General features: G+C 40.1%; 1 protein-coding gene across 4 annotated transcripts in view; it reads right to left on the bottom strand.

Moving 5' to 3' along the window:
- dgkb (diacylglycerol kinase, beta) overlaps positions 1 to 26,893 on the bottom strand; it is an 801,318-nt gene that overhangs the window by 728,935 nt on the left and 45,490 nt on the right. For 3 of the 4 annotated variants that reach the window (XM_072575379.1, XM_072575382.1, XM_072575380.1), the window contains exon 2: positions 11,908 to 12,167. In XM_072575379.1, the coding sequence (XP_072431480.1) occupies positions 11,908 to 11,995 (88 nt within the window). In that variant the 5' untranslated portion in view covers positions 11,996 to 12,167. Of the gene's footprint in view, positions 1 to 11,907; positions 12,168 to 12,741; positions 12,781 to 26,893 lie in introns of those variants that run through there. The other variant, XM_072575381.1, reaches the window with a different exon arrangement.

The following is a 26,893-nucleotide window of genomic DNA, read 5'->3' as shown; positions in this document are numbered from 1 at the left end:
AAACCATCTCCTAACTCACCACTGAATTCCTAGCATCTGACCTGTTCTTGCAATTGGTGTTTAAATAACTGGTCCAGTTCAATTTCTAGTCCACGGTGACACCAAGAATGTTGGTAGTAGGGTGTTTGGCAAATGGTAACTGAATATCTAAGTGTGATGGTTGGACTCTTGTGGTTGAGATGGTCACTGAAACCATGGAATCACTGATGAATTTGAGAGAGTTGGTAAAGGTGATGGTTGTGTGAGCTGATGAACAGATACCCATGAAATGGACTCAATCTACCTGTACCTACAGCAATTACCTTTGACTTTTTTTCTTGGGTGTAAAGGACTTTGTTCATGTATATATAGTCAATCCCTGAGCATTGGTGTTGTTGAAATGGTCGTTACCTGCCATAAATGTGACTCATTCACCAAGACTGAATGTCATTCAGGTGTTGCTGAATTTTGACATGGATTGCTCCAGTACCTGAGGAGTCACAAATTGTCCAATATTCAACACTATCAGTCGCAAATATCCCCATTTCTGACCATATGATTGACTGAAGATAACCCCCGCAGGAATAGGGACTGGAAAATTCCAAGCCTTATTGTCTCACCTGGCAGTATAGATACAAATTTATTTTTTAAAATAATTCTCATGTTTCTTACAGGTTAACAAAGAAAAAATAACTTTGGCCAGATTCCATGTACTCTCTTTAACAGCTATTACCTCAAGCCTTGAAACAGAAACAACTGGAAATCACATGACAAGTCATTGTGCACAATTGCATTTCTCCAAGCAAACCAATCGATCCATTTGTCATCAAGTGGTGTGCAATGTGTCCTCTCAAGCTGCATCTAATTCCAAATCAATTACATATTATTTAGGACAGGACAGAATCTCATTGTTTGTAATGGTAATTATCTCTAAACTACTCAAATATACAATCTTTTCCCTATTAACTGTACCCCATTGTGAGTACACTGCTGATTTTACAATTGCCAAATCTTGACCCATTTTTCTCTGTCCAAGTACCACAGACAGTGATTATCTATTGAAGATCTTCAGGAGATACTGTCGTTCCACCATTGTAATTTAACTGTAAGTGCAAAGGAAATCCTATTTACATATACAAATTACTGCAGAACAGCAACATGTAAATTCATGGTGCTATTTCCTCAAAAGGTCCTTTTTTTAGGCTGAATGATCCATAAATGTGGATATTCACAGCACTTGAACAAAATCTCTTGCCTTAATTAAACACATTAATGAAGCTTTGAAATTGAAAACAAGAAGGTAATGTTCTGCAAACCAGACAACTGGATGGATAACCATTTAAGATTTTTGCTAATCTTAGCTTTGCTTCTAAAAAAAAGCACAATTATTCATTTATACTGCATCCATTATTCAATGTTAAGCAACCTCTATCTATCCTAAATGCACTGGCAGAACCATAGAGTGTCACTGCATTATAATAGGTAATGGAGAAAATGAGGACGGCAGATGCTGGAGAGAGTCAAAAAGTGTGGCGCTGGAAAAGCGCAGCAGGTCAGGCAGCATCTAAGGAGCAGGAGAGTCAACATTTTGAGCATTAGCTCTTCATGAAACATTCCTGAAACAGCGTATGCTCAAAATGTAGACTCCGCAGCAATAGTAGCTATCATTTCTGACACAATGAAAGCATGAATGTTTATGCCTTATTATGCATATTTACATACATCTAAAATTGTGTAAATTTAGAGCCTGCATTCTGTCATTCCCATCTGTTTAGAAGGAGGTCAGGCAGCATCCGAGGAGCAGGAGAGTCGACATTTTGAGCATACGCTTTTTATCAGGAATGTTTGATGAAGGGCTTATGCTCGAAATGTTGACTCTCCTGCTCCTTAGATGTTGCCTGACCTGCTGTGCTTTTCCAATGCTACACTTTTTGACCCGGTATAATAGGTAATGCTCATTTCAAATGGCAGTTACCTCTATAAGTTTTCTTGTGGGTTTTTTTTTCAAACTTTAATTATATTTTGCAAAGTTCTCAAGGAACCTCCTCCTACAGATAAAGATATCTGTAATGTTGGTTGATTGGGCTCATCATTTACCAGATAGAGGTTTGACAGTTTGTCCCTACAACCTGTTTTGAATGGATGACCAAACTCCTAATGTCAAATTCTTCCTCCTCAATGTAATCTTTTATGCAGCAATAGTAGCTACCATTTCTGACACAATGAAAGCATGAATGTTTATGCCTTATTATGCATATTTACATACATCTAAAATTGTGTAAATTTAGAGGCTGCATTCTGTCATTCCCATCTGTTTAGAAGAAGGTTCCTCCCCAGTTGTTTGACTTGAGAGAACAGTGTTAGTAATAGTTTGATAGGTAATCCCTGTTCTGCAAGCTATTATCACCCCTTTCCAACTGCCAAAGTTGCATAAATGATCAGATTGCCCAAGACAACTTGCAAATTTCTCAATCTATAGACTGTCTGCTGATCTTTAACTTTGGAACAAGTACATTATTTTTGTTGCTCACTAGACCAAGCTTGAAAACAGTGCAGCATCGTCAACTGGTTCAAGCATTCAATTAGCTTTTGTCTTTTGTCTTGAAATGCACTTGTTGCATTCCTGACACTCAATGCCTGCAGTGATGGACTAAGAGTTTGAAAACATTCTGATGCTACCAAAACCTTTTGGCTACTGTTGCATACAACTGATCATGAAATCCCTAGGTCTTTCAGATTTGCCAATTTACAAGAGAGACTCTTGTAATTTATAGAGCAATGGAAATGGCTGTTTGCCAATTCTATTGTTTGTACTTACATTCTTTAATGCCATATACATTGTAACACTTTACTGAGGTAGCACACTGGAAATCAAATGGTATTTTGTTTTAATACGGCATACAGATTTCCCAAATTATCTTCTTGTAAAGCCAAGTTGACAAAGCATGGACCAGGTTTCTATATTAACAGGAAATTCTATTCATTACAAATAATTGTTTATCTGTAGTTAAAATTATTTATGAACCACTAATATCTAACTCTACTAATTTAAACTGTAACCTACTTATAAAACTCCCAATCAAACACAGAGACACCAAAAAAGAGCATTATGGATGGAAGGACAAACTGGGAAGCAAGTTCAATGGTTCTTCTACACATGGTTTGCGAAGGTGATCCCTTTGCTGATCAGAATGCAGATTCTTGATCCTACTTTGTCATACTTACATTTTATTTACATGAGGCATTGGGTGACAGGTTCACACTTACAAAGGTCTCTGACTTATTATTTAGAGGCCACAGATTACAGCAACTGAAAAAGGAAAACAGTTCTAGGCACATCTAAAAGTCAGGAGTCAGACAGATGAAGCTACAATTCAGGGCTGTTTGCCAATGGAACAGCATATGAAAGGCAGGGCTAAGCGATCATATATCCAACAGATCAAGGCTAAGCTCTAAGTCCTCCCACAGCAGGTCATGAGTGATGTTGAACAATTAAAACAACTCACTGGAGGCCAAGACCTTACAATATCCCTATCCTCATATGATGGAGTAGCCCAGTACATCTGTATAAAAAGACAAGGCTGAAGAATTTTCAGCATTCTAAAAGGACAAAGACATCATATACTTGGGAATACCATCACCTACAAGGTCTGCTTGAAGCCACTCATCAACTTAGTTTTGAGCTATACCTTTGCTCCATTGGTATTTCTGGTTCAACCTTCTCAAACTTCCTTCCTAACAGCACTGTCACGTCCCTACACCACAGACTGCAGTGGCTCCAGAAGACAGTTCAATACCACCTGCTCAAGGACAACTAAATTGGCTGAAATTGGCTTGTCACAAGGATGTTACTACAGTTGTTATGGGGGATTTTAACATGCAGGTAGACTGGGAGAATCAGGATGGTATCGGGCCTCAAGAAAGAGACTTTGTGGAGTGCCTCAGAGATGGATTTTTAGAGCAGCTGGTGCTGGAGCCGACCAGGGATAAGGCGATTCTGGATCTGGTATTGTGTAACGAACCAGAATTGGTCAGTGACCTCGAAGTGAAGGAGCCATTGGGAAGTAGTGACCATAATACAATAAGCTTCAATCTGCAATTTGAGAGGGAGTGGGTACAATCGGAAGTGACAATATTTCAGTTGAATAAAGGGAAATATGGAGCTATGAGGGAGCAACTGGCCAAAGTTCAATGGTGCAATACCTTAACAGGGAAGACCGTGGAGGAACAATGGCAGATATTTCTGTGTATAATGCAGAAGTTGCAGGATCAGTTCATTCCTAAAAGGAAGAAAGATCCCAGGAGGAGACATGGGCGGTCGTGGCTGACGAGGGAAGTAAAGAAACATATAAAGTTAAAAGAGAAAAAGTATAACTTAGCAAAGATAAGTGGGAAAACTGAGGACTGGGAAGCTTTTAAAGAACAACAGAGGATTAGTAAGAAGGAAATACGCAGAGAAAAAATGAGGTACGAAGGTAAACTGGCCAAGAACATAAAGGAGGATAGTAAAAGCTTTTTTAGGTATGTCCAAGGCAAAAAAATGGTTAGGACAAAAATTGGGCCCTTGAAGACAGAAACAGGGGAATATATTACTGGGAACAAAGAAATGGCAGAGGAATTAAATGGGTACTTCAGATCTGTGTTCACTGGGGAAGACACAAGCAATCTCCCTGAGGTAACAGTGGCTGAAGGACCTGAACTTAAGGGAATTTCTATTTGCCAGGATTTGGTGTTGGAGAGACTGTTAGGTCTGAAGGTTGATAAGTCTCCGGGACCTGATGGCCTGCATCCCAGGGTACTGAAGGTGGTGGCTTGGGAAATCGTGGATGCGCTGGTGATTATTTTCCAGAGTTCAATAGAATCGGGGTCGGTTCCTGAGGATTGGAGGGCGGCTAATGTTGTGCCACTTTTTAAGAAGGGTGGGCGGGAGAAAGCAGGAAATTATAGACCAGTTAGTCTGACCTCAGTGGTGGGAAAGATGCTGGAGTCTATTATAAAGGATGAAATTACGGCACAGCTGGATAATAGTAACAGGATAGGACAGAGTCAGCATGGATTTATGAAGGGGAAATCATGCTTGACTAATCTTCTTGAATTTTTTGAGGATGTAACTCGGAAGATGGACGAGGGAGATCCAGTGAATGTAGTGTACCTGGACTTTCAGAAAGCTTTTGATAAAGTCCCACACAAGAGGTTAGTGAGTAAAATTAGGGCGCACGGTATTGGGGGCAAAGTACTAGATTGGATAGAGAATTGGTTGGCTAATAGGAAACAAAGGGTAGTGATTAACGGCTCCATTTCGGAATGGCAGGCAGTGACCAGTGGGGTACCGCAAGGATCCGTGCTGGGACCGCAGCTTTTTACAATATATGTAAATGATATAGAAGATGGTATCAGCAATAACATTAGCAAATTTGCTGATGATACAAAGCTGGGTGGTAGGGTGAAATGTGATGAGGATGTTAGGAGATTACAGGGTGACCTGGACAAGTTAGGTGAGTGGGCAGATGCATGGCAGATGCAGTTTAATGTGGATAAATGTCTGGTTATCCACTTTGGTGGCAAGAACAGGAAGGCAGATTACTACCTCAAATGGTATCAAATTAGGTAAAGGGGCTGTTCAGAGAGATCTGGGTGTTCTTGTCCACCAGTCAATGAAGGCAAGCATGCAGGTACAGCAGGTCGTGAAGAAGGCTAATAGCATGCTGGCCTTCATAACAAGAGGAATTGAGTATAGAAGCAAAGAGGTGCTTCTGCAGCTGTACAGGGCCCTGGTGAGACCACACCTGGAGTACTGTGTACAGTTCTGGTCTCCAAATTTGAGGAAAGACATTCTGGCTATTGAGGGAGTGCAGCGTAGGTTCACGAGGTCAATTCCTGGAATGGCAGGATTGCCTTACACGGAAAGACTGGAGCGACTGGGCTTGTATACCCTTGAGTTTAGAAGACAGAGGGGATCTGATTGAAACGTATAGGATTATGAAAGGATTGGACACTCTGGCAGGAGGAAACATATTTCCGCTGATGGGGGAGTGCCGAACCAGAGGACACAACTTAAAAATACGGGGTAGACCATTTAGGACAGAGATGAGGAGAAACTACTTCACCCAGAGAGTGGTGGCTGTGTGGAATGCTCTGCCCCAGAGGGCAGTGGAGGCCCAGTCTCTGGATTCATTTAAGAAAGAATTGGATAGAGCTCTTAAAGATAGTGGAGTCAAGGGTTATGGAGATAAGGCTGGAACAGGATACTGATTGGGAATGATCAGCCATGATCATATTGAATGGCGGTGCAGGCTCGAAGGGCTGAATGGCCTACTCCTGCATCTATTGTCTATTGTCTATTGTCTAAATATGGAGAACAAATGCTGGCTAGTTCGAGACATCTACATCCCACAAAATAAATAAAATATTAGTATCTTCAATTCTTCACGTGAATCTTTTTCTGGATTTATAAAAGGAAAATGCTGATTGTCTTCTATACTCCCATGTCAGATGATTCCATGGAATGCCAAGTCAGATAACACAACAAGTTACAGAAAGCCTTATTAAACAACAGAGCCACTGAAATGACCTCAGAGCATAACGCTAGCTATCAAGAGCATACACATTTCAATTCATTCACCTTATCATGACTTTTGTCCCTGAAAAAAACTCTACTAACAACAAGATCCAAACACATTTAAGCACCTAAGATTAAATTTCTGCAATTATTCTACAAAAGGTAATCATGGATTTCCAAAGGATCAATGCAACACCTTAGCCAAAACATCTTCCATTAGAAATGTATCCAGCATAATCTGAAGCAGGTCGCCTCAAGCATTCGATTAAATATGTTATTCATTTCACCCAAAAACCTTTCTCATAAACTATGCATATCTACTTGGAAAATTACTTGGATTTTTTCATATCATGTTAACTGTATTTATGTTCTATTGTTGTGTTGCAATCACAACCCACATTAATGACATGCTTACATCTGTACTATTCCTGCCTCTCAGAATTTTACAGATCTAGGTCATATATCCTGTTTCTTCTTTGAAAGCAAGTTCAGAATTCCTGTTTGCAAATTTAGGCTTCATTGTCGCGAATTTTTGTTTTGTCCTTCATTGACATCTCTACAATGCATCAATGTTTTTCTGGAGGCTGAAAATCCAAGTTTCAGACACAGTGCTAAATGTATTTCATCATGATTGCACAACAATCTATTCTGAATTATAATAGAATGCCTTTCAGAAAAAAAGTCTAGTGCTTGATAAATTCTATTGATATCAAGATCATAATGCCTGGTTTCATTCAAATGTTGTACAATTAGAACAAAAGATTCACTAAGGCATTCTTTGAGTAACCATTTTAAATTACTACTCTGATATGTATTGCCTTATAGGCCACTATATTTAATGCTACACATTACTCAAACATTCTGGAGGTGACATCAGCTACTACAGTAGTTATACTGTACATATATTCCATTTTAGTAGAATGATGATCACTCAATTTACAAGTTGCCACACTTTTGCACTTGAATACATGATGGTGCAGACTGCTGAATTATCATTAATGAATGCTGGAAATCGCTACATGAGTTAAGAACAGAAACACTGACATTACTTGAATTATAAAGGAATTGTCTAACAATGCTTACAGATGGCCCTGGGACCCCGAGAGTTCACTATACTTATTAATGACTAAACCAAAATATACACATTTGCCAATGACACCAAGAATTGGTGGCACTATAAATAGTGCAAATGGGAGTATAAAATTACAAGAAGACATTGATAAGATTAAGTGTGTGTGCAAAACTGTGACAGATGGGTTTTAGTGCAGGTGAAGTATAAACTTATTCAATTTTGACCAAACTAGAAAGATCCTGACATTTCTTTGAAGCTGAAACAGCGTAGATGATGATTATTAAGAAGGCTATGGATTAGTGGTGCTGGAAGAGCACAGCAGTTCAGGCAGCATCCAAGTAGCTTCGAAATCGACATTTCAGGCAAATTCCTGATGAAGGGCTTTTGCCCGAAACGTCGATTTTGAAGCTACTTGGATGCTGCCTGAACTGCTGTGCTCTTCCAGCATCACTAATCCAGAATCTGGTTTCCAGCATCTGCAGTCATTGTTTTTACCCCATTAAGAAGGCTATGTCCATAGATGTCTGCTATTTTTGATAAAATCATAAAACATCATTTGTATTGTATTTGTAGCAAAATGGTAAGTGAGAGTACAAGGGACATGTTTAGAACTTCATTAAGAATAATTGTTGCGTAAGGTCACTGACAAGAATGGTTCCAGGAATGAGGAATTTCAGCTATGAGGGCAGATTGAAAAAGTCAGGGCTATTCCCCTTGTGGAGAAGATGGTTAGGAGGAGATTTGATATAAGTTTCAAAAACATGAGCAGGCAGGTTATAGTGTATGGGGAAAAGCTGTTCCAATCAAAACAAAAAGGAACAAGATGTAAGAGCATAGACTTAAAGTGATGTGGGGTTGGGCAATGGTTAAATGGTATTATCACTGAGCTGTTAATTGAGAGACCCCAGGTAATTTCGAGGGACCCGACCAAATAAAAATTGGGACTTAAGAGTATAGTGATGTCATAACTCCATTGTCGATTGAGGGGAAAAACTCATCTGATTAACTAATGTCTTTCAGGGATGAAAACTACCTTGGTCTGGCCTCCACGTGACTCCAGACCCACAGTAAAAGGATTGACTCTTACCTGCCCTCTGTGTAATTGGAGATGGGCATTAAATACTCTTCTGGTCAGCAATGCCCACATCCTGTGAATGAATAAAACAAAAGCAGGGGAAATGTAAAGAAAAGCTTTTCAACATTTAGGGTGTGTAAAGCACTGCTGAGAACTTTGGTGAAGTTCAGGTAAATTGAGACATTGGATGGTTATTTGGATGGAATCATTTACTAGATAGAAAGATTGGCTCTAGGTAACGATGTCCATTTGAACAACCAATGCAGGCACAATGGGCCAAATAGCCACCGTTGCACCTTGACAATTCTGCGATTATGTATTGATTCAAAAGGAGTTAATATTCAGAATACATGGAGTTCCATCCAATCTGCTAATGTCACACAATCTTTGGATGGAGATGGTCAGATTCTGCAGCTCCCAAGAGTCCCAAATAATTGTGTCCTGTATGTGAACGAGAAATGTACCAATAGCCATCACACAGTAGATTATCATATGTAAGACAAATTCCTCTTATTTAACCTCAGCAGCGGTCCATTGTCAACACTGATAATTATACAGGCCCTAAGCTCACCACAGTGAAAAGGCAGTCTGATGGCCAGAAACTACTTAAATCAGAATACCACATACTGGCAAGATTTGGAGATGCCGGTGTTGGACTGGGGCGTACAAAGTTAAAAATCACACAACACCAGGTTATAGTCCAACAGGTTTAATTGGAAGCTTACTAGCTTTCAAAGCAATCCTCCAAAAGCTAGTGTGCTTCCAATTAAACCTGTTGGACTATAACCAGGTGTTGTGTGATTTTTAACTACATACTGGCAAGGGTGGGATCTAAAAATGTAACAATAGCAAGTAGAGAAAATGTTCTACCATTGTTCTTACACAGCATAGCAAATTACAAATATTCGCACCTATGCACTCCCTGGTCCAGCAATTCATTTCAGACAATAATATTGCTTATATAGTTTGTGCAAACGACAGTTTCTATTTCACAGCAATGACAGAATTTGTGCAAATTCACTTTTTCCTCAACATATGAAGCGATGACAAGTCACCGGAGACTGACACTGGGTTTAGTCCAACAGGTTTATTTGAAAACAAGCTTTCAGAGCCTTGCTCCTTCTTCAGGTGCTCGTCCCTGAAGGAGGAGTTGGGAGTTCTGAAAGCTTGTGTTCTCAAATAAACCTGTTGGACTGTAACCCGGTGTCGTGTGACTTTTGACTTACCCCAACCCCAGCACCTCCACATTTTTCAATGATGTAAGGCACTTCTGGTTAACGATGTGCATTGATAAGAATAGCCTGCTCCAATTCCTCCATTGTGTTTGTAGGGAAAACCAAATATGCTGGAAATCACAGCAGGTCAGACAGCATCCATGATCAGAGAGCAAGCTAATGTTTCGAGTCCAGATGACTTTTCATCAGACCACAGTTTTTAGGGTTCTTTTCTAGAAAAATCTTCAATGTGAATACAAAGAATGCATAAATAACTTCACTGCAAATAACAAGTAGAAATCTCAAAATGGAATGCTAAACTCTTTCTAAACCATTCATAGCTGTTCACCATAAAAAAAAGTAACAGGAATTTATCTGTCCAAAATGAATGGCCTTCACTCCTACGTACATTGAAAACATCTGTCCACTCATTTAATCTTGTCAATGTTCCTTTGAAATTTAATATTCCCATCTGCACTAACTATATTATTAATCCTTGGTATCGTTAACAAACATGTAGATATGGTCCTCCATGCTGCTAACTGAATTAATAAATGTAATGTATAGTTGAGGGACCCACAACACATCGTTGTGCAACATCACTCACCACTTCCAGCCATCAGCATACCCATTATTCCCAACTCCCTATTATCATTTTAATAGAGACACTGACAATTAAACATGGATTTCCTTTGAAACATTCATATGAGAAGAGGGAACCATTGGAGTTCAAGCCCTTCTTCAGCAAATTGTTGCAAATTCATTACGAAAGTTTCAACAAGGTTCTTCTGACAGGACCAGTTTGAACACGGTGAAAAATTATTTTATTGATTAATGCATTCACAATTGTCAAGCTGGAAAGCAGCAACAGCTGATTTACTCCCCTCAAACATTCATTATTCTGTTTGGCTGATGGGTTGGACCATGAGAGGTACATATTGTGAATTGTTATTTCAGGTGAGTTCAAAAGCCAAGAAACCTGCCTTGTATCCTGGAAATGTTAAAGGTTGCAGAATCTCTCTCCAACTTGTTCATTGTTGAGGCAAAAAAAAATAGAAATAAAAGCAGCTTTTCAAAATGCATAATGACTTAAAAATATTAAGATTAGGAATGGGGAGAGTGTTAACGCACATGATTCCAAGTCACAGAAATAATCTACCCTAATAAAATGAATTATTCAGTGGAATACTGAAAGCCCTTTTCGAAACTGAAACATACTAACAACGAGGAGAGATAAAATAGCATAAAATGCACTGCAGCTGGTTTTCTCCTCCTGGTTATCTCGTGAGATAATTAAGGGCTGCTGAATTTCTGGGCATTTGCGCTCTAAATAACTAATCCATTGCATTGCAGCACGGCATTACATAACATAAACCAAAACCCATTGAGCTATGGATGCTAACGCGAGTTACAGTTAATAGATACGTTGCAATCTGGTCTCTAGTTCGACTTGGAAATATGAGCAACGATCTTGATTCCTGGGTGAAACTGAAGAACGTGGTCCTTCTGGGTTGAACATCTCCCCATCACTGAACAGCACAGGGGTTTGTGCTCCTGGTGCAAAGCACATGACGCACAGTCAGAGGACCAGAGCACTGAACAGCATTGACTTCGAGCCGGCAGGTGCTCGCAGCTGAGAAATAAGACGGAAATAAAGGTTCTGTTTGAGAAGCAGCCGAGTAAAAGTAATAGTATGACTCCATTCGCAATGCAAACACAAACAGCTCTTCATCATGTCAACAAAGAAGCTGGCAGTGCATAATTTACAAACAAAATTCTCAGTTGTTTTCCAATATTATCAGCAATGTTGCCTAAAGCAGAAAGATAATAAGTAACGCTTGTGTTTATAATGATGTTCTCATTTACAGTGTTAATCCTGAATATGCTTCGAGTATTTAAAACAAACATAATGCTGTACGACCAACCTGCGACACGTTCATTCAGTATGAGCATCTAAAGCAACGGCATTATTAAAACGGAATGGCTTGTCATATTCTTTAACACTTACACTGGGCGTACTTCTGTAGCTGGGAGAATTCTGCAGGGCTCAGAGTGATCCACTTCTCCTGGTTAGTCATGGTGGTCTTCACACTCATTTCTTTCACATCTAGATGCGCGCCCGAACGAACTAACCGCTCCGCGTTGGGATTTCTCCTCTCCAACACGCACCTTGGGCTTCAGAAGATTTAATTTGTTGAGTGGAATAGGGACTGTGGCTGCACGGAGTGCTGGCGTAAAGCAGCCTACAGATTGAGCTGCTGCAAAGATCTGGAAATAGACAAAAAGCAAGAGGGAGTGATGCATTTGTTTATTAGAGGAGAACTTGTTTCAGCGGTGAGCGTGAAATAATAAACAAGTCTCTCCGGTGACTCCAAGTTTAATGCAACCTGTACAAGAGTTTTTAATGTACATGCGGTTATTTCGAGCCTTCTGTGCTTTTCAATGCGTGAATACAACCATATCAGTTGGGTTTAACCAGATCCAAACGCCAGTATAAAATTATAATTTGCACAGTTCGAATGTAATTTCCAAAGACTAAGTAGTTTCTCTCTTTAGAATCTTGAACCCTGGAGGGAAAAGCTTTCCCTGATAAACCACATTATAAGGGAACGATTTCTATGAAGCTACAGTTTTCATCATTCCTCAACAGATTTGTCACAAGCCGAGTAAAAACTAAACTTAATACACATCCATTTATACATTTAGTAATTGTTCTTAAAAACGCTTTGAAAAGCCCCCACACGAAAAAAATGGCCGTGAAACTCATGTGACTGAATTAAACAGCAAATTGTAGTAGCTTCTCAAAAGTCAAAGTTTACCAGATAGTCAACACTTAACGAACCTCATGAGATTGGAATGCTAAATTACTGATATAAACTGTGAGAGAGGCAAACCTATACTAGAAAAAAACCCTAGACAATTGAACTTTTAAGTCGAATGCAAAATACTGCAGATACTGGAATAAGCAGAGAATGAGCTGAGAGAGAAAGAGAATTAACATTTTCAGTCTGATATGATTCTTCAGTTCTCTGAGTTTCTCTAATATTCTGTATAGCTGTTTCAGAATTTCAAGTTGCACCTGTTTTAAGAAATGTTAATGCTTTCCACTTAATCCAACTCAGCAAACATATTTGGCTATCTCCATATTTTGCTTTCGTGTCCAAAGCAACTACTTCTCCTGCTTTATGAGGCTTGGTCACATGATCTCTTACTATGGAAGGCAAGTGCATTTTTAAATGCTTCGGGGTCAATAATGCTCTGTGCAATATCCGCTGACAATAATCATCACCAACAAATAAAAAGTGTCTGGCCTGTAACAAAACCACCAAACTGTATTTGTGCTCTCCAAGTAAAAATGCCTGGTTCCATCAAATAAAAAGTTGAAGGTTACACTTCAGATAAAAGCTCTCAGAAGATTGTCAAAGGGATTTTTAAAGAGATGGAAGGACCTATAACCCTCCAACTGCTAGCTAGCCGACTAACCCACTTCCACAAAGAAATTCCAGACTGTTAACTGAAACTGTGAACTTTTGGATTACATTTTTTGCCAAGGACCTCGACAAACTGGTATTTTGTGGTTGTTATTGCACTTGCGTCACTACTATTTGAAAATTCTCTTTATTTATGCGAATCCTATATCTGCTTGTATGTTTCTAAGTGTTCTTGTGAAATTAACTCTGCACATAACAGATTGTAAAACAAAATTCTATTTCTGGTTTAAATCTACTTCAGTGTTGTGATCCTCGCAAAGTCAGAGCCTACAAACAGAAAAAGGAGGAAATTATCCCCTATTGTTTTAAACAAAAGCAGCAAAGTTAAATAACAGGAGCAAATTAGCGCTGATGCTGGAATCTGTACTGAAAACAACAAATGCTGGAGATCACAGTGGGTCAGATAGCATCCATGGAGAGAAAGCAAGCTAACATATCAAATGTAGGTGACTCTTCATCAGAGCTGAAGTGAAGGTAATTATCAACCTGCTTACAAATTAGTGAAAAAAAAGAGTTCTTCAGAACTCATAATCTGCCCCTAATGTTTTTTTTAAAAGGTGGTGTCCTTTGGTCGACATAGTCTGGAGACCCCATGCACAGCTGCAATGGATGCTATATATTTCGAGTGTGATTTTGTTTAATTCTCCCTGCCATGTTCACACCCCAACACACAGACACATATGTTAGTTTCACGTATGCAAGACATCATAGGCCATGTAAAACCATCCCTACAAAATTTTGCTTTCATTGCTGTAGTAAACTTGTAAAGGGCTTGTCTATTACAGTCTAATAGATGGTGATAGATTGTTGTTATGTAACTTTCACTCTGTTATCCATCCTGTGACAGCCAGGATAATAGAAGTTGAATTAGGTGGACACTGACCTTTTCATATAGCAATTCATACTTTCTAATTTTTAATATTTAAATAGTGAAAAACACTATAAAAGCAGATGTCAAAATGAGAAAGTTTGCAACAAAATCAGTAATTGCACATCACAATTAATGTAATTATGATGGTGTATTTTCAGCAGTGCCAATTACCCTTTAATAACTCACAAAATCCTTATTTGAGATTTTAGAGCTCGATTGTTCCAAGGAGTATATGAAATGGTTGCAAAAGAAGAACAATTGTTGGAATCCTAACCTTTGAACGTTGGGAAACAAATGTACTTTGCCATGATATAACACCAAAAAATATTCTACACATGAAATTCCAAATTATATCATCTGTTTATGGAAATATACACATTTTGTAAATTAATTACATTTTTCCTCCACAATTCCACATAGTAGATTAGATTACTTACAGCATGGAAACAGGCCCTTCGGCCCAACAAGTCCACATCGACCCGGCGAAGCGCACCCACCCACACCCATTCCCCACATTTACCCTGCAGCTAACACTATGGGCAATTTAGCATAGCCAATTCACCTAACCTGCACATTTTTGGACTGTGGGAGGAAACTGGAGCAAACCCACGCAGACACGGGGAGAATGTGCAAACTCCACACAGTCAGTCGTCTGAGGCGGGAATTGAACCCGGGTCTCTGGCGCTGTGAGGCAGCAGTGCTAACCACTGTGCCACCGTGCCGCCCAAACAGAAACAAACACCACACCAACACAGCACAGACAACCTCTTCAAGCAAACATTCTACAGTACAGTGAGAATGCTCAAATCACAGCCTCAGAAGCACAAGATACAAAATGCCAACACTAGAATGATATCTCATTCATACACAATATACTCATTATAGCAGCTTACGGACACATTTTGTGTAAAGGTACTTGAGATCATGGAGAATTACTTTAAGTTGCTGAACTGGAGCTTCAGGATTCATGGGTCTGAAAAACTAAACACAAGCCATTTGCCCACCCCAGAAAAACCCACTGAAATCGCTTTTAATTATATTTTAAAAAGTTGGCACCTGTTGAAGACTGTTCATAGTATTTTAATATGAAATAGTAGTTTAATATGAAAATGATGCTTGGAAATGATGTATTTCATTAGTATTGCATGCAAGTGCTGCCAATGCATCTGAAACCAGAGTGCTATAAACAAAATGCTGTAAAACTCAGTTTGTCCCATAATTAATTTATCTGAAGGCATACTATCTCATAGAAAGCTGTGCTATTGGAAAAGTAGCTATATATTTCGAGTCTGATTTTGTTTAATTCTCCCTGCCATGTTCACACCCCAACACACAGACACATATGTTAGTTTCATGTATGCAAGACATCATAGGCCAAAATATGTATATATTTGCAAGTAATTATTTATATTTGGTCATGAATAACAAGATTTAGATAAAAAGATATGGGAACAGTCAGGAAAATGTAGAAATTTAGCCAGTTTAATGAATAGCAGAGCAGGCACAAGGCAACATATGGCATTCAAAGAACCACTACAGTGTGCAAAGAAGTCATTCAGCCCATTGAGTCTGCACTGACCATCCAGAGATCATCCCACCAACACCCAGACACCCTCCCGATCCCTGTAACCCCACATTTTCCACGGCTTATCCACCTATCCTGCAAATCCCTACAAACTACAAGGCAACTTAGCATGGCAGAGCAGTAGATGTGATCTATATGGACTTCAGTAAGGTGTTCAACAAGGTTCCCCATGGGAGACTGATTAGCAAGGTTAGATCTCATGGAATACAGGGAGAACTAGCCATTTGGATACAGAACTGGCTCAAAGGTAGAAGACAGAGGGTGGTGGTGGAGGGTTGTTTTTCAGACTGGAGGCCTCTGACCAGTGGAGTGCCACAAGATGCTGTTGAGCATATTAGTTCAGTAAGCATGTGCAACTGAATGGCATTATTAAGCTGTTAGTGACTTTCACAGTACATTTCTCTTTAATAAGCTTTAAAATAAATACTGATTAAGTTCAATTATTTGTTTAATGTGAATGACATATTTGCAAGACTACATTTGCAAGCCTGTTGTTATTTGTCCTGCAAAGGTAGTGGGTCCTCTTAAGTTGATTATTTGAATAATAGAGTAACTTGCCAAATCAATTTACAGCATCCCCATGGTGTACTGCATTCTCATATAGGTCAGTGCAAATATGAATAACAGGTTCATCAGTAAACCAGCAATGAACCATTTTCTTGATTTTATGGCAATCTAGTAGCTTTCATGGGTACATTTTCTCAATGCCAATAACAGAATTAAGTGCAACTTTACAGTCTGCCATAATCATGATTGCTAAATTGATAGGCCAGGAAAATAACGATCAGTCTGTTGTACCAAATATAGCCTAGCTCCTCATTCATTTTACATTGGTAAAGAAAGAACCTCTCACTTGAATTAATACAACGAACATAAATTATTAAATGAATTAAAATAAAATGCTCAGTTGATTATGTTTTGCTGCACCTCAAAGGATAATAGGTGGTGAGTTAAAATTGTTACATCAGATTAAGTAATTTATTCCTTTTGATTGAACCATTTAGTTGGTCTGACATTTACCACATCTTAATGTATGAGTTTCACACTTCACTTTCTAAATCAAGCTGTAGATATCTTGAAAACACTAATGCAGTCAAATAAACATCTTAATTTAACTTGAAACTAAAACAAAGAACTGCAGATGCTGGAAACCTGAAACAAAAACAAATTGCTGGAGAAACTCAACACGTCTGACAGCAAAGAGACAGTTAATGTTTTGAGTCTAGTGCTTCTGAAGAATGGCCACTGGATTCAATACATTAACTCCATTTCCCTCTCCATAGATATCGCTAGACCTGCTGGGTTTCACCAGCAATTTGTGTTTTATTCCGATTTAACTCTTTCTGTGGTGCCTTTGCTATCTCATAGTGCATATTGTTTTCAAGGATGGTCAAATCCTGATATCAATCCATTCTTTATTTTTAATCTCCTATTTGTCCTATAGCTTGTTACATGATCTCAGAAGAAGAACAAACTTCAGAATCCCTTTTTGGCAGTGATGAAAATAAGCAATGTGATCATCGGTTACCCAGGCTCTTTCAACAGCACCTTCCAAATCGCCAACCTCTACTGCTTAGCCAATAAAAGGGAACACCAATATCTGCTAATTCCTCTCCAAGTCACACTGCATTTGACTTGGAACAATATTGTCATTCTTTTATTCGAGCAGGCTAAAATGCTTGGATCTCCTCTCCGAACAGAACTGTGGGTGCCCTTAGACCACAAGGACAGTAGCAACTTGAAAAGGCAGCTCACCACCATCTTAACAAGGGTAATTAGGGATGAGCAATGAATATTTGATCAGTCAGAAATGCCCACATCCCATGAACAATCAAAAAGAATAGTGTCGTCAATAGTGCTCTCAAGTAGTATTTGCTCAGCAATAAATACTTACCAATTTCCAGATTGGGTTCATCTGGGGCAACTCAATTCCATATATCGTTGCAGTCTTTGCCTCAGCAATAGGCAGAAAATAGATGAGGTGGGCATATAACCTTGATATCAAACAGCATTTGACCAAGTATGGCATCAAGGAGCTAACCAACTTTGAGGTCAATGGGGATCAAGGAGAAAGCTCACTACTTGTGTGAGTCATATCTCACACAAAGGAAGGCTATGGTTGTCATAGCAGTGTGTATCAGCGCAGCAACCACTTAGTCATACAGTCATAGAGCTATGATTTGGAGATGCTGGTGTTGAACTGGGGTGTACAAAGTTAAAAAAAAATCACACAACACCAGGTTATAGTCCAACAAGTTTAATTGAAAGCACACTAGCTTTTGGAGCGCTGCTCCTTCATCGGTGTGTCATAGAGCTGTACAACATGGAAACAGACCCTTTGGTCCAACTCATAGATGCTGACCAGATATCCTAAATTAATCTAGTCCCATTTGCCAGCATTTGGCCCAGATCCCTCTAAACCCTTCCTATTCACATACCCATCCCGAATTGAATTGAATTTATTGTCACATGTATCAAGGGACAGTGAAAAGCTTTGTCCTGCGAGCAATACAGGCAGATCACAGAGTTAAGTAGCATAGATACGTAAACAATAGGTAAACAGCGGCAAAAACAAAAACACAGGTCCAGGTGAATGTTAAGAGTTTGTGGGTCCATTCAGTATTCTAACAACAGTAGGACAGAAACTGTTTCAAAACCGGCTGGTGCATGTGTTCAGGCTTCTGTACCTTCTCCCCGATGGTAGAGGTTGTAGAAAAACATTGCCAGGACGGTATGGATCTTTGAAAATGCTGGCGGCCTTTCCTTGACAGCGAGCCTAGTAGATGGATTCTATAGATGGGCGGTTGGCCTTTGTGATTGTCTGGGTCGAGTTCACCACTGTCTGTCACTGTCTCCAATCTTGAATGGAATAGTTGCCATACCAGGTAGTATTACATCCAAACAGAATGCACTTATAAAAGTTGGCAAGGGTATTCGCTGTCATGCCAAATTTCCTCAGCTGCTTGAGGAAGAAGGGACATTGTTGGGCCTTTGTAACCAGTGCATCTGCATGAAGTGTCCAGGAAAGTGTGTTGTTGATTACCACACCCAGGAGCTTGGCATTCTCCACTTGTTCCACCTCAGTGTTGTTGATGTGTAGAGGGGCATGAGTAACATCCTGCCAAAAGTCAGTAATGAGTTCTTTGGTTTTGCCGGCATTGAGAGCTAGGTTTTTCACAGTACACCATTTTTCCAGGTCTTCCACCTCCCATCTGTAGTCTGTTTCGTCGCCATCTGAGATTCAACCGACTATGGTGGTGTCATCAGCGAACTTGTAAATGGCATTAGCCTGGTATTTGGCAATGCAGTCATAGGTATACAGTGAGTACAGTAGTGTGCTGAGTATGCACCCCTGGGGGGCTCCAGTGTTGAGTGTTAGTGAGGATGAAATATTGTCCCCAATCTTCACTGATTGTGGCCTGTGGGTCAGAAAACTGAGGATCCAGTTGCAGAGAGTGGGGTTTTGTCCGAGATCACTAAGTTTAGTAATCAGTTTCAAGGGGAAAATGGTGTTGAAGGCTGAACTGTAGTCAATCTTTAGGATTCTTATGTAGCTGTTCTCGGTGTCTCCAGAGTAGTGGGGAGGCTGGAGTTGATTAATGCCATGACCAGTCTTTCCAAGCACTTCATGACCACCGAAGTTAGGGCCACTGGTTGGTCGTCATTGATACATGCTGCATGAGCCTTCTCAGGCACAGGGATGATGTTGGCCCTCTTGAAACAGGCAGAGACAGCAGCCTGCAGCAGGGAGAGGTTGAAGATGTCCAAGAAGACATGTGCCAGTTGATCTGTGCTTGCCTTAAGTGCATGACCCGGTACTCCATCTGGTCTTATTGCTTTCCTTGAATTTACACGAAAGAAAACTGATCTGACCTCTGATGCAGTGACTTGTCAGGACAGGTGTTGCCTCTCCGCCAAAATTCTGCTCAAAGCAAGCATAGAAGGCATTGAGACAATCTGGGGGGGATGTGCCATCATCTGCTATCTTTCACTGTCTCTTTTTAGAACCTGTGGTGTCATTCAGTCCTTGCCATAGTCACCGGGTGTCTGTCTGATCCCTTTTAAATGTTGTAATTGAACCAGCCTCTACCACTTCCACTGGCAGCTGATTCCATACACACAGCACCGTCTGTGTAAAAACATTGCCCTTTAGGTCCCTTCTAAATCTTTCCCTTCTCACTTTAAGTTTTGGAGTCCCCCATCTTGGGGAAATTGCCTTGTCTATTCAAGGTTGAGAGTATGGTGCTGTTCAAGCAACATCCAAGGAGCGAGAGAATCAATGTTTTAGGCATAAGCCCTTGTCTATTCACCCTAACCATGCCCTCATGATTTATTAAACCTCTATAAGTTCACCCTTCAGCCTCTGACACTCCAGGGAAAATTGGTATAGCCTATTCAGTTTACTTTGGTTCTTTTAACAGGAGCTTCCTAATCCCTGATCTCTATGTTAGAAGGACAATTGCAGCAAATGCATAAGAACACCATTATCCAGAATTTGCCCTCCAAGCCATACACTTTCTTGTCTGGAAATACATCAGCCTTCTTTCATTGCGGCTGGATCAAAATGCTGGAGCTTCCTCACTGACAGAGTCTTAATGAACCTACAACACATGGACTGCTATGGTTCGAGAAGACAGCTCACCACTATCTTGTCAAAGTGACGGGCAATAAACATTGGTCTTATCATAGAATCCCCACAGTGTGGAAGCAGGCCATTTGGCCCATCTAGTCCACACCGACCTGCCAGAAAACATCCCACCCATACATAACCCATCCCCATAACCCTGTGTTTCCTATGTCTAATCCATCTAGCCTGTGCATCCCTGGGCTCTATGGCCAATCTACCCAACCTACACATCTTTGGACAGTGGGATGAAACCAATGCACATGGAGAAAACCTACACAGAAACATGGAGAATGTGCAAACTTCACACAGACAGTCGCCTCAGGCTGGAATCAAGCTCGTGTCCTTGGCTCTGTGAGGGAGCAGTACTAACCACTGAGCCACCATAATGCCATCTTGTAAGTGAATCCCCCAGCACAAGAACAGATAAGGAAAACTACACTTCCTTTTGAAAAAGGATAAAAATACTCAATGGAATTGAGTATAATCCACAAAGGTGAAGAAATATGAGAAAATATCTGGGCTCAGCTGTTGCTGGAGGACTATTGTAGCAATGTTTTAATTCATCTGTTGGACATAGGTATCGCTGTTGGCTAGCATTTATTACGCATCCCTGGTTGCCCTTGAGAAGGTGGCGGTCAAATGCCTTCTTGAACTATTTCAATCCACGTACTATAGGTTGACCTGTAATGCCCTTAGAGAGGGAATTCCAGGATTTTGACCCAGTGGTAGTCATGGAATATATTTCCTTTGTGAATGACAGAACTACTGATGTTTCTTCTGGGCACATGAAATTCCATAGTGTTTTAACTAGCTACAATGGTAGGGCTAATTCTATCAATTCTCAAACGTCAGCAAGGTAAGCTGCTTAATGCAGTGCTTCTCAAACCTTTTCCTGCTGACAACTCATTTTGAGGCTCGAAAATTGTTGCAAACCCTTTGTGAAAACAGATAGCAGGGTGGGAGAAGTGGGAAGACCTTTAAGTAGGGATGGGGGTGGACAGGAAAAAAGAAGATCTGTGAGAGTGAGGGGGAGGAGACAAAACAATATGGCAGCCATTGCTGACTTGGAAGTCACAACACCAATCTTTTAAACCCCACATGGGAACCTGAACCACTTTGGCACGCCCCACGTTATTGCAAATATGTAGTGTACGATGAGTATATTGCAGTAAAATTAGATCAACAACATAGATTTTATGTTGTCTTCTTGTCCAGTTTTCAGAGGTTATAAGATATGGTTGTACTATGTTTGTCCAAAATAGAACTGATTAGCTTTTCAATCAACCAATACAAAATTGTATTAAGATGCAAAATTATATAAAATGCAGAGTCCATACATTACATGGTGGAGGAAAACTGAGATACTGCTTATCTAGAATTAAACCCAAGGGTGTGTGCAGGCAGTAAGCAACATCTAGAAATTTCAAATTTTAATTTTTTTTCAATAAAAATGTAAATTAAAATCCAATTTTACCTGCACAGAATTGATAACATCTGGACTTAAACACAGCAGGCTGTTTTTTTCTCCACAGTTATGCCACTTCTCGCTCCAATGTTATCTATTGTATTGAGGTTCAATATTCTTGATCTTTTCCTATACCCTGTTGTTTCCCCTGCCCCATACCTCAGTGCATAATTCCAGAACAATCATGATTAAAGTGACTGAAATAACTGTTGGAATAATAATGTTTCATATTCTAATTATCGTTTGCTTGATGCTCTTCTTCTTTCGCCTTGCACTAAATCCTCTTAAACCTTTGAATTTGCGAACTGAAAACTCCTTAATCTTCTCTGCTCTGATAAATGCAGCCTTGCTTTTTTCCAACTCGTTCATCATAATAAAATGTTCTCAACTTTAGTATCATCAAAATGAATCTACATTCATAACTCCAGTGTTCTGTCAGTCACAGAGTAGCTCCCAAAATAATGGAACCACATTCTGGCACATCAATAGTGCAAGCACCTCCTTGCTTTCATTAACTCTACTAATAGTAACTACCTGATTCCTTAAATGTAGATGGGCATACTTCACTTTAGTTTAGAATCATGTCCAACATGCTGCTATTAAACAAACTAATTTTGCTGGTTTGCAAATGACTTTTGTTTCACCGGGAAGGGTGGGTGGGGGGGGGGGGGAATGCTGTTGATGGAACTGTTCAAAAATATAAAGAGTTTTAAGATGTCAGTAACGAGAGCCAGAGGGTGAGGCATAGTGGTCAGTGAGTCCACCCACCAGTGATTGGACTAGTAATAGCACTACCAAGGCCATTTCCAGGCATTGATTTAAACTAAATCTGCATTAAAGTCTGCTGGCTCGTGTTAGAGTTATGAGCTAAGCCAGGGTTAATTTCCTGCAACATTTTAGCACTCCTGCATCCAAGAGCTGTACACCAATCAGCAGCCCAGTACCAACAGCATCACTTGAAGCACTGAGGGTACGGCAGGATGTTCTAGCTTGAAGCTCAGTGCTGGAACACCGAGAATGAAGTTGTGGAGAATGGGGTCACTGAGGTCAGTTGGCAAGGAGAATGAGAGGAAACATTCATTGGGAAGGGCAAAGCAATATCTCCCCTTTATTCCCTCCCTTGACATTGCATTTCTCTCCATTGGATGCCCGAGGAGCAGATCTGCCTAATGCAAGTTACAGGCCACAAGTGTAGGCCAGCAGTAATACCGGGGATTCCACAGGCAGGGACACAGATAGGTATTTATGTGTCTGCAAATGAGACTCCAGCTTGGTGTGTTGCCTCCCTGGTGACAGGGTCCAGGATGTTTGTCAGCAGGCACAGAATATTCTAAAAGGGGAGAATGAGTATATGGTCCATATTGGTATGAATGATATAGGCAGAAAGAGAGATGAGGTCTTGCAAAAAAGGACGTTAGGGAGTTAGGAAGTTGAAAAGCAGGACCTCTAGGGTTGTAATTTTGAGATTACTTCCTCTGCCAACGGGGCTAGGAATAGGAAGATAGTACAGTGACTAAAGAGCTGGTGTAGGAGCAAGGCCTTCAGGTAAATGGATCGTCAAAGCAGGTGGGACCTGTACAAAAAGGACAGGTTGCACCTAAATTGGAGGGTCACAAGTAACCTGACAGGGAAATTCGTTCATCTACTTGGAAGGATTTAAACTAGTTTGTCAGGGATATGGGAACCAGAGCATTAGATTAGCAAACAAAACAACTGAGGATGAGTCAGAAACTAAAGTCAGTAAGACGAAGAGGAAGAAGAGTCAGTGAAAGGTTACTGAATACGTCAGGACTGTCAATCTGAGGAGTACAGCAGGTAAGGCAGATATACATTAAAGCATGGTTTAATACATATAACTATGATGTTGTAGCTATTCTAGAGACTCAGCTGAGAGAAGGACAGCTTAACATTCTGGGATTTCAATGTGTCAGGTGGGATAGAGGGGATATACAAGAAGTGGGGGAGTTGTGGAACTGAGCAGGACAATATCACAACTGTAATGAAGGTGGACACCTTGGAGAGCTGATCCAGTGTGGTCATGTGAGTAGACATCAAGAACAGGAACAGTGCAATCACTTTGATGGGATTCTATTACAGGCCTCCCAACAGCCAGGAGAAGATAGAGGAACAGAGATGTGGACAGTTTATGGGATAAATATAAAAATAACATACTTGTTATAGTAGATGAATATAACTTACCCAATATTGACTGGAACTCACTTAGTGCCAGGGATTTGGACATGGAGCAATTTGTTAGGTATGCCCAGGATGGGTTTTTTTGAAACAGTAAAATGCTTCCCCAGACCTGTAACTGAGTGATTGAATTTTCAGTGGGGAGCATTTTGGGAAGTGACCATAATTCTGTCCATTTTAAGTTACTTATAAATGAGGACACAAGTAGTCCTCGGGTGAAAGTATTAAATTGAGTGAAGGTTATCTACCACAAGATTAGAAAGGAAATGGGGAATATGGATTGACTGCAGCCATTTGAAAGTTAATTCACATCTGGTGTTTGGGAATCTTTTAAAGGCCAATTGATTAGAGTTCAAGGCTCGCAAATTTGAAGGATAAAAATGGCGAGATTCAGGAAACTTGGTTGACAAAAGAAATTGAAATCTTGGTCAAAAAGAAAAAGGATGCAAACATAAAATTTAGGAAACAGAAGACAGAGAGAACCCTTGAAAAATAGAAAGAAAGCAGGAAAGAACTCAAACATAGAATTAGGAGGCTCAAAGAGGCCATGAATTGTCTGGCAAATAGGATTAAAGAAAATTTCAAGGGTTTTTTTATTCATAAATAAGGAACAAGAGGTTAGCTAGGGAAGGGTAGATCCACTCAAGGACAAAGGAGGGAAGTTATGCATGGATCCAGAGGAAATGGGTGAGGTTCTCAACGAACATTTTGCATTGGTATTCACAAAGGAGAAGAACATGGTGGATGGTAAATCTCGGGAGGGGTATGTTGCTATTCCAGGGCATGTCAACGTCAAAAAAGGAGGTGGTGTTGGGTGTTTTGAAAAGCATTCAGGTAGACCGGACCTGAGGGGATTTATCCCAGAATTCTGAGGGAGGCAAGTGAGAAAATTGCTGGGGCATTTGTTCAAAACCTTTGTATCCTCTTTAGTCACATGAGAGATCCCAGAGGACTGGAGACTAGCCAATGTTTTTCCTTCGTTTAAGAAGGGCAACAGGGACAATCCAGGAAATTACAGGCCAGTCAACCTTACGTCAGTGGTAGGGAAACTATTGGAGAGGATTCTTAGGGATAGAATTTACTCACCTTTGGAAAAATATGGACTCATTGGTGTTAGGCAGCATGGCTTTGTGCAGGCAAAGTCATGTCTCACAAACTCAATTGAGTTTTTTGAGGAAGTGACAAAGATGATTGATGAGGGCAGGGCAGTAGATGTTGTCTATAAGGACTTTAGGAAGGCCTTTGACATGGTACTTCATGGCAGGCTGGTACAAAAGGTGAAGTCATGTGGGATCTTTGGTAAGATGGATATAGAATTGGGTTAGTCAGAGAAGACATAGAGAAGGCATGGAAAGGTATTTTTCTGACTGGAGGTCTGTAACCAGTGATGTTCTGCAGAGGTCAATGCAGGGACCCCAGTTGTTTGTAATATATATGTATGATTTGGAGAAGAATATAGGTGGCATGATGAGTAAATTTGTGGATGACACAAAGGTTGGGGAGCTGTAGATTGTGAAGAGGATTTCTGGAGGATACAACATGATATAAATGGGATGGAGAGTTAGCAGAGAAATAGCAAATGGAGTTTAATCTCGGCAAATGTGAATGATTCATTTTAGAAGACCTAATGCAGAAGGCAAGAATACAGTAAATGGCAGAACACTTGGTAGCATCAACAGACAGAGGGACCTAAGCATGCAGGTCCACAGTTCCCTGAAAGTGGTAACACAAGTGAATAAGATGGTCAAGAAGGCATATGGCATGCTTGCCTGCATTTGTCAGGGCATAGAGTATAAAAATTGGACAGTCATATTGTAACGAAATAGAACTTTAATTAGGTCACATTGGGTATATTGTGTACAGTCCAGTTCTGGTCGCCATGCTATTAAAAGGATGTGACGAGGGTACTGAAACAGCTTACCAGGACCTTGCTTGGTCTGGAGCTCTAAAGAGAAACTGGACAAATTTGGTTTGTTTTCACTTGAACATCGAAGGATGAGAGGTGACCCGATAAAAGTTTACAAAATTATAAGGGGCATGGATAGAATGGATAGACTGAGTTGTTTTCCCAGGATAGAAACATAAATTACTAGGGGATGTAGATTTAAAATAAAAGGGGGAAAGTTCAAAACAGATGTGAAGGACCACTTTTTCTTCTTACACAGAGTGTGGTAAGTGCCTGGACTGCACTGCCAGAGGAGGTAGTGAAGGCCAATACTTTAGCAGTTTAAGAGCGATCTTGACATATATATGAATAGGCAGGGAGTAAAGGGGTATGCACCTCACTGAGGCAAAAGGTTTTTAGTCTAGAAAAGCATCTTGTCTCGACACAGTATTGGTGGGCTGAAGGGGCTATTCTTGTGCTGTTCTGTTCTTTGTTTATGTTCTAGCATTTGGGATTCCTAATCCAGATCAAAAGGCTTAAGGCATTGTGTTCTCTATTTAACAGTTCGAAATCGGAATCCCTTTCACAAATGGGATGTTGAACGGGTTATGGATGCTCCCCGCTGATTTATTGATCTTTAGTTTCTCAATGGCATTTCACTGCATTTTTGTCAACGGAATGTTTTGAGAATTTTTTTGCAAAATTGCAAACAGATGAATATTGTGTGTGAACATCAACTGTAATTGAAGCATGCAGAATTTATTAGAACTTAAAAAGAGGTGAATATTGTCTGCAAAATCACCAGAAGTCATCTGTAATTGAAGCATGAAATATTTATAAGAATTCAATGGAGTAGGAAAAAAGTAGGTAGTTAAAA

Source organism: Chiloscyllium punctatum, chromosome 8, assembly GCF_047496795.1.
Source record: "Chiloscyllium punctatum isolate Juve2018m chromosome 8, sChiPun1.3, whole genome shotgun sequence".
Lineage (NCBI taxonomy): Eukaryota > Metazoa > Chordata > Chondrichthyes > Orectolobiformes > Hemiscylliidae > Chiloscyllium > Chiloscyllium punctatum.
The sequence above is the reverse complement of the archived record's forward strand: the minus strand, read 5'-3'. Positions and strand labels throughout refer to the sequence as shown.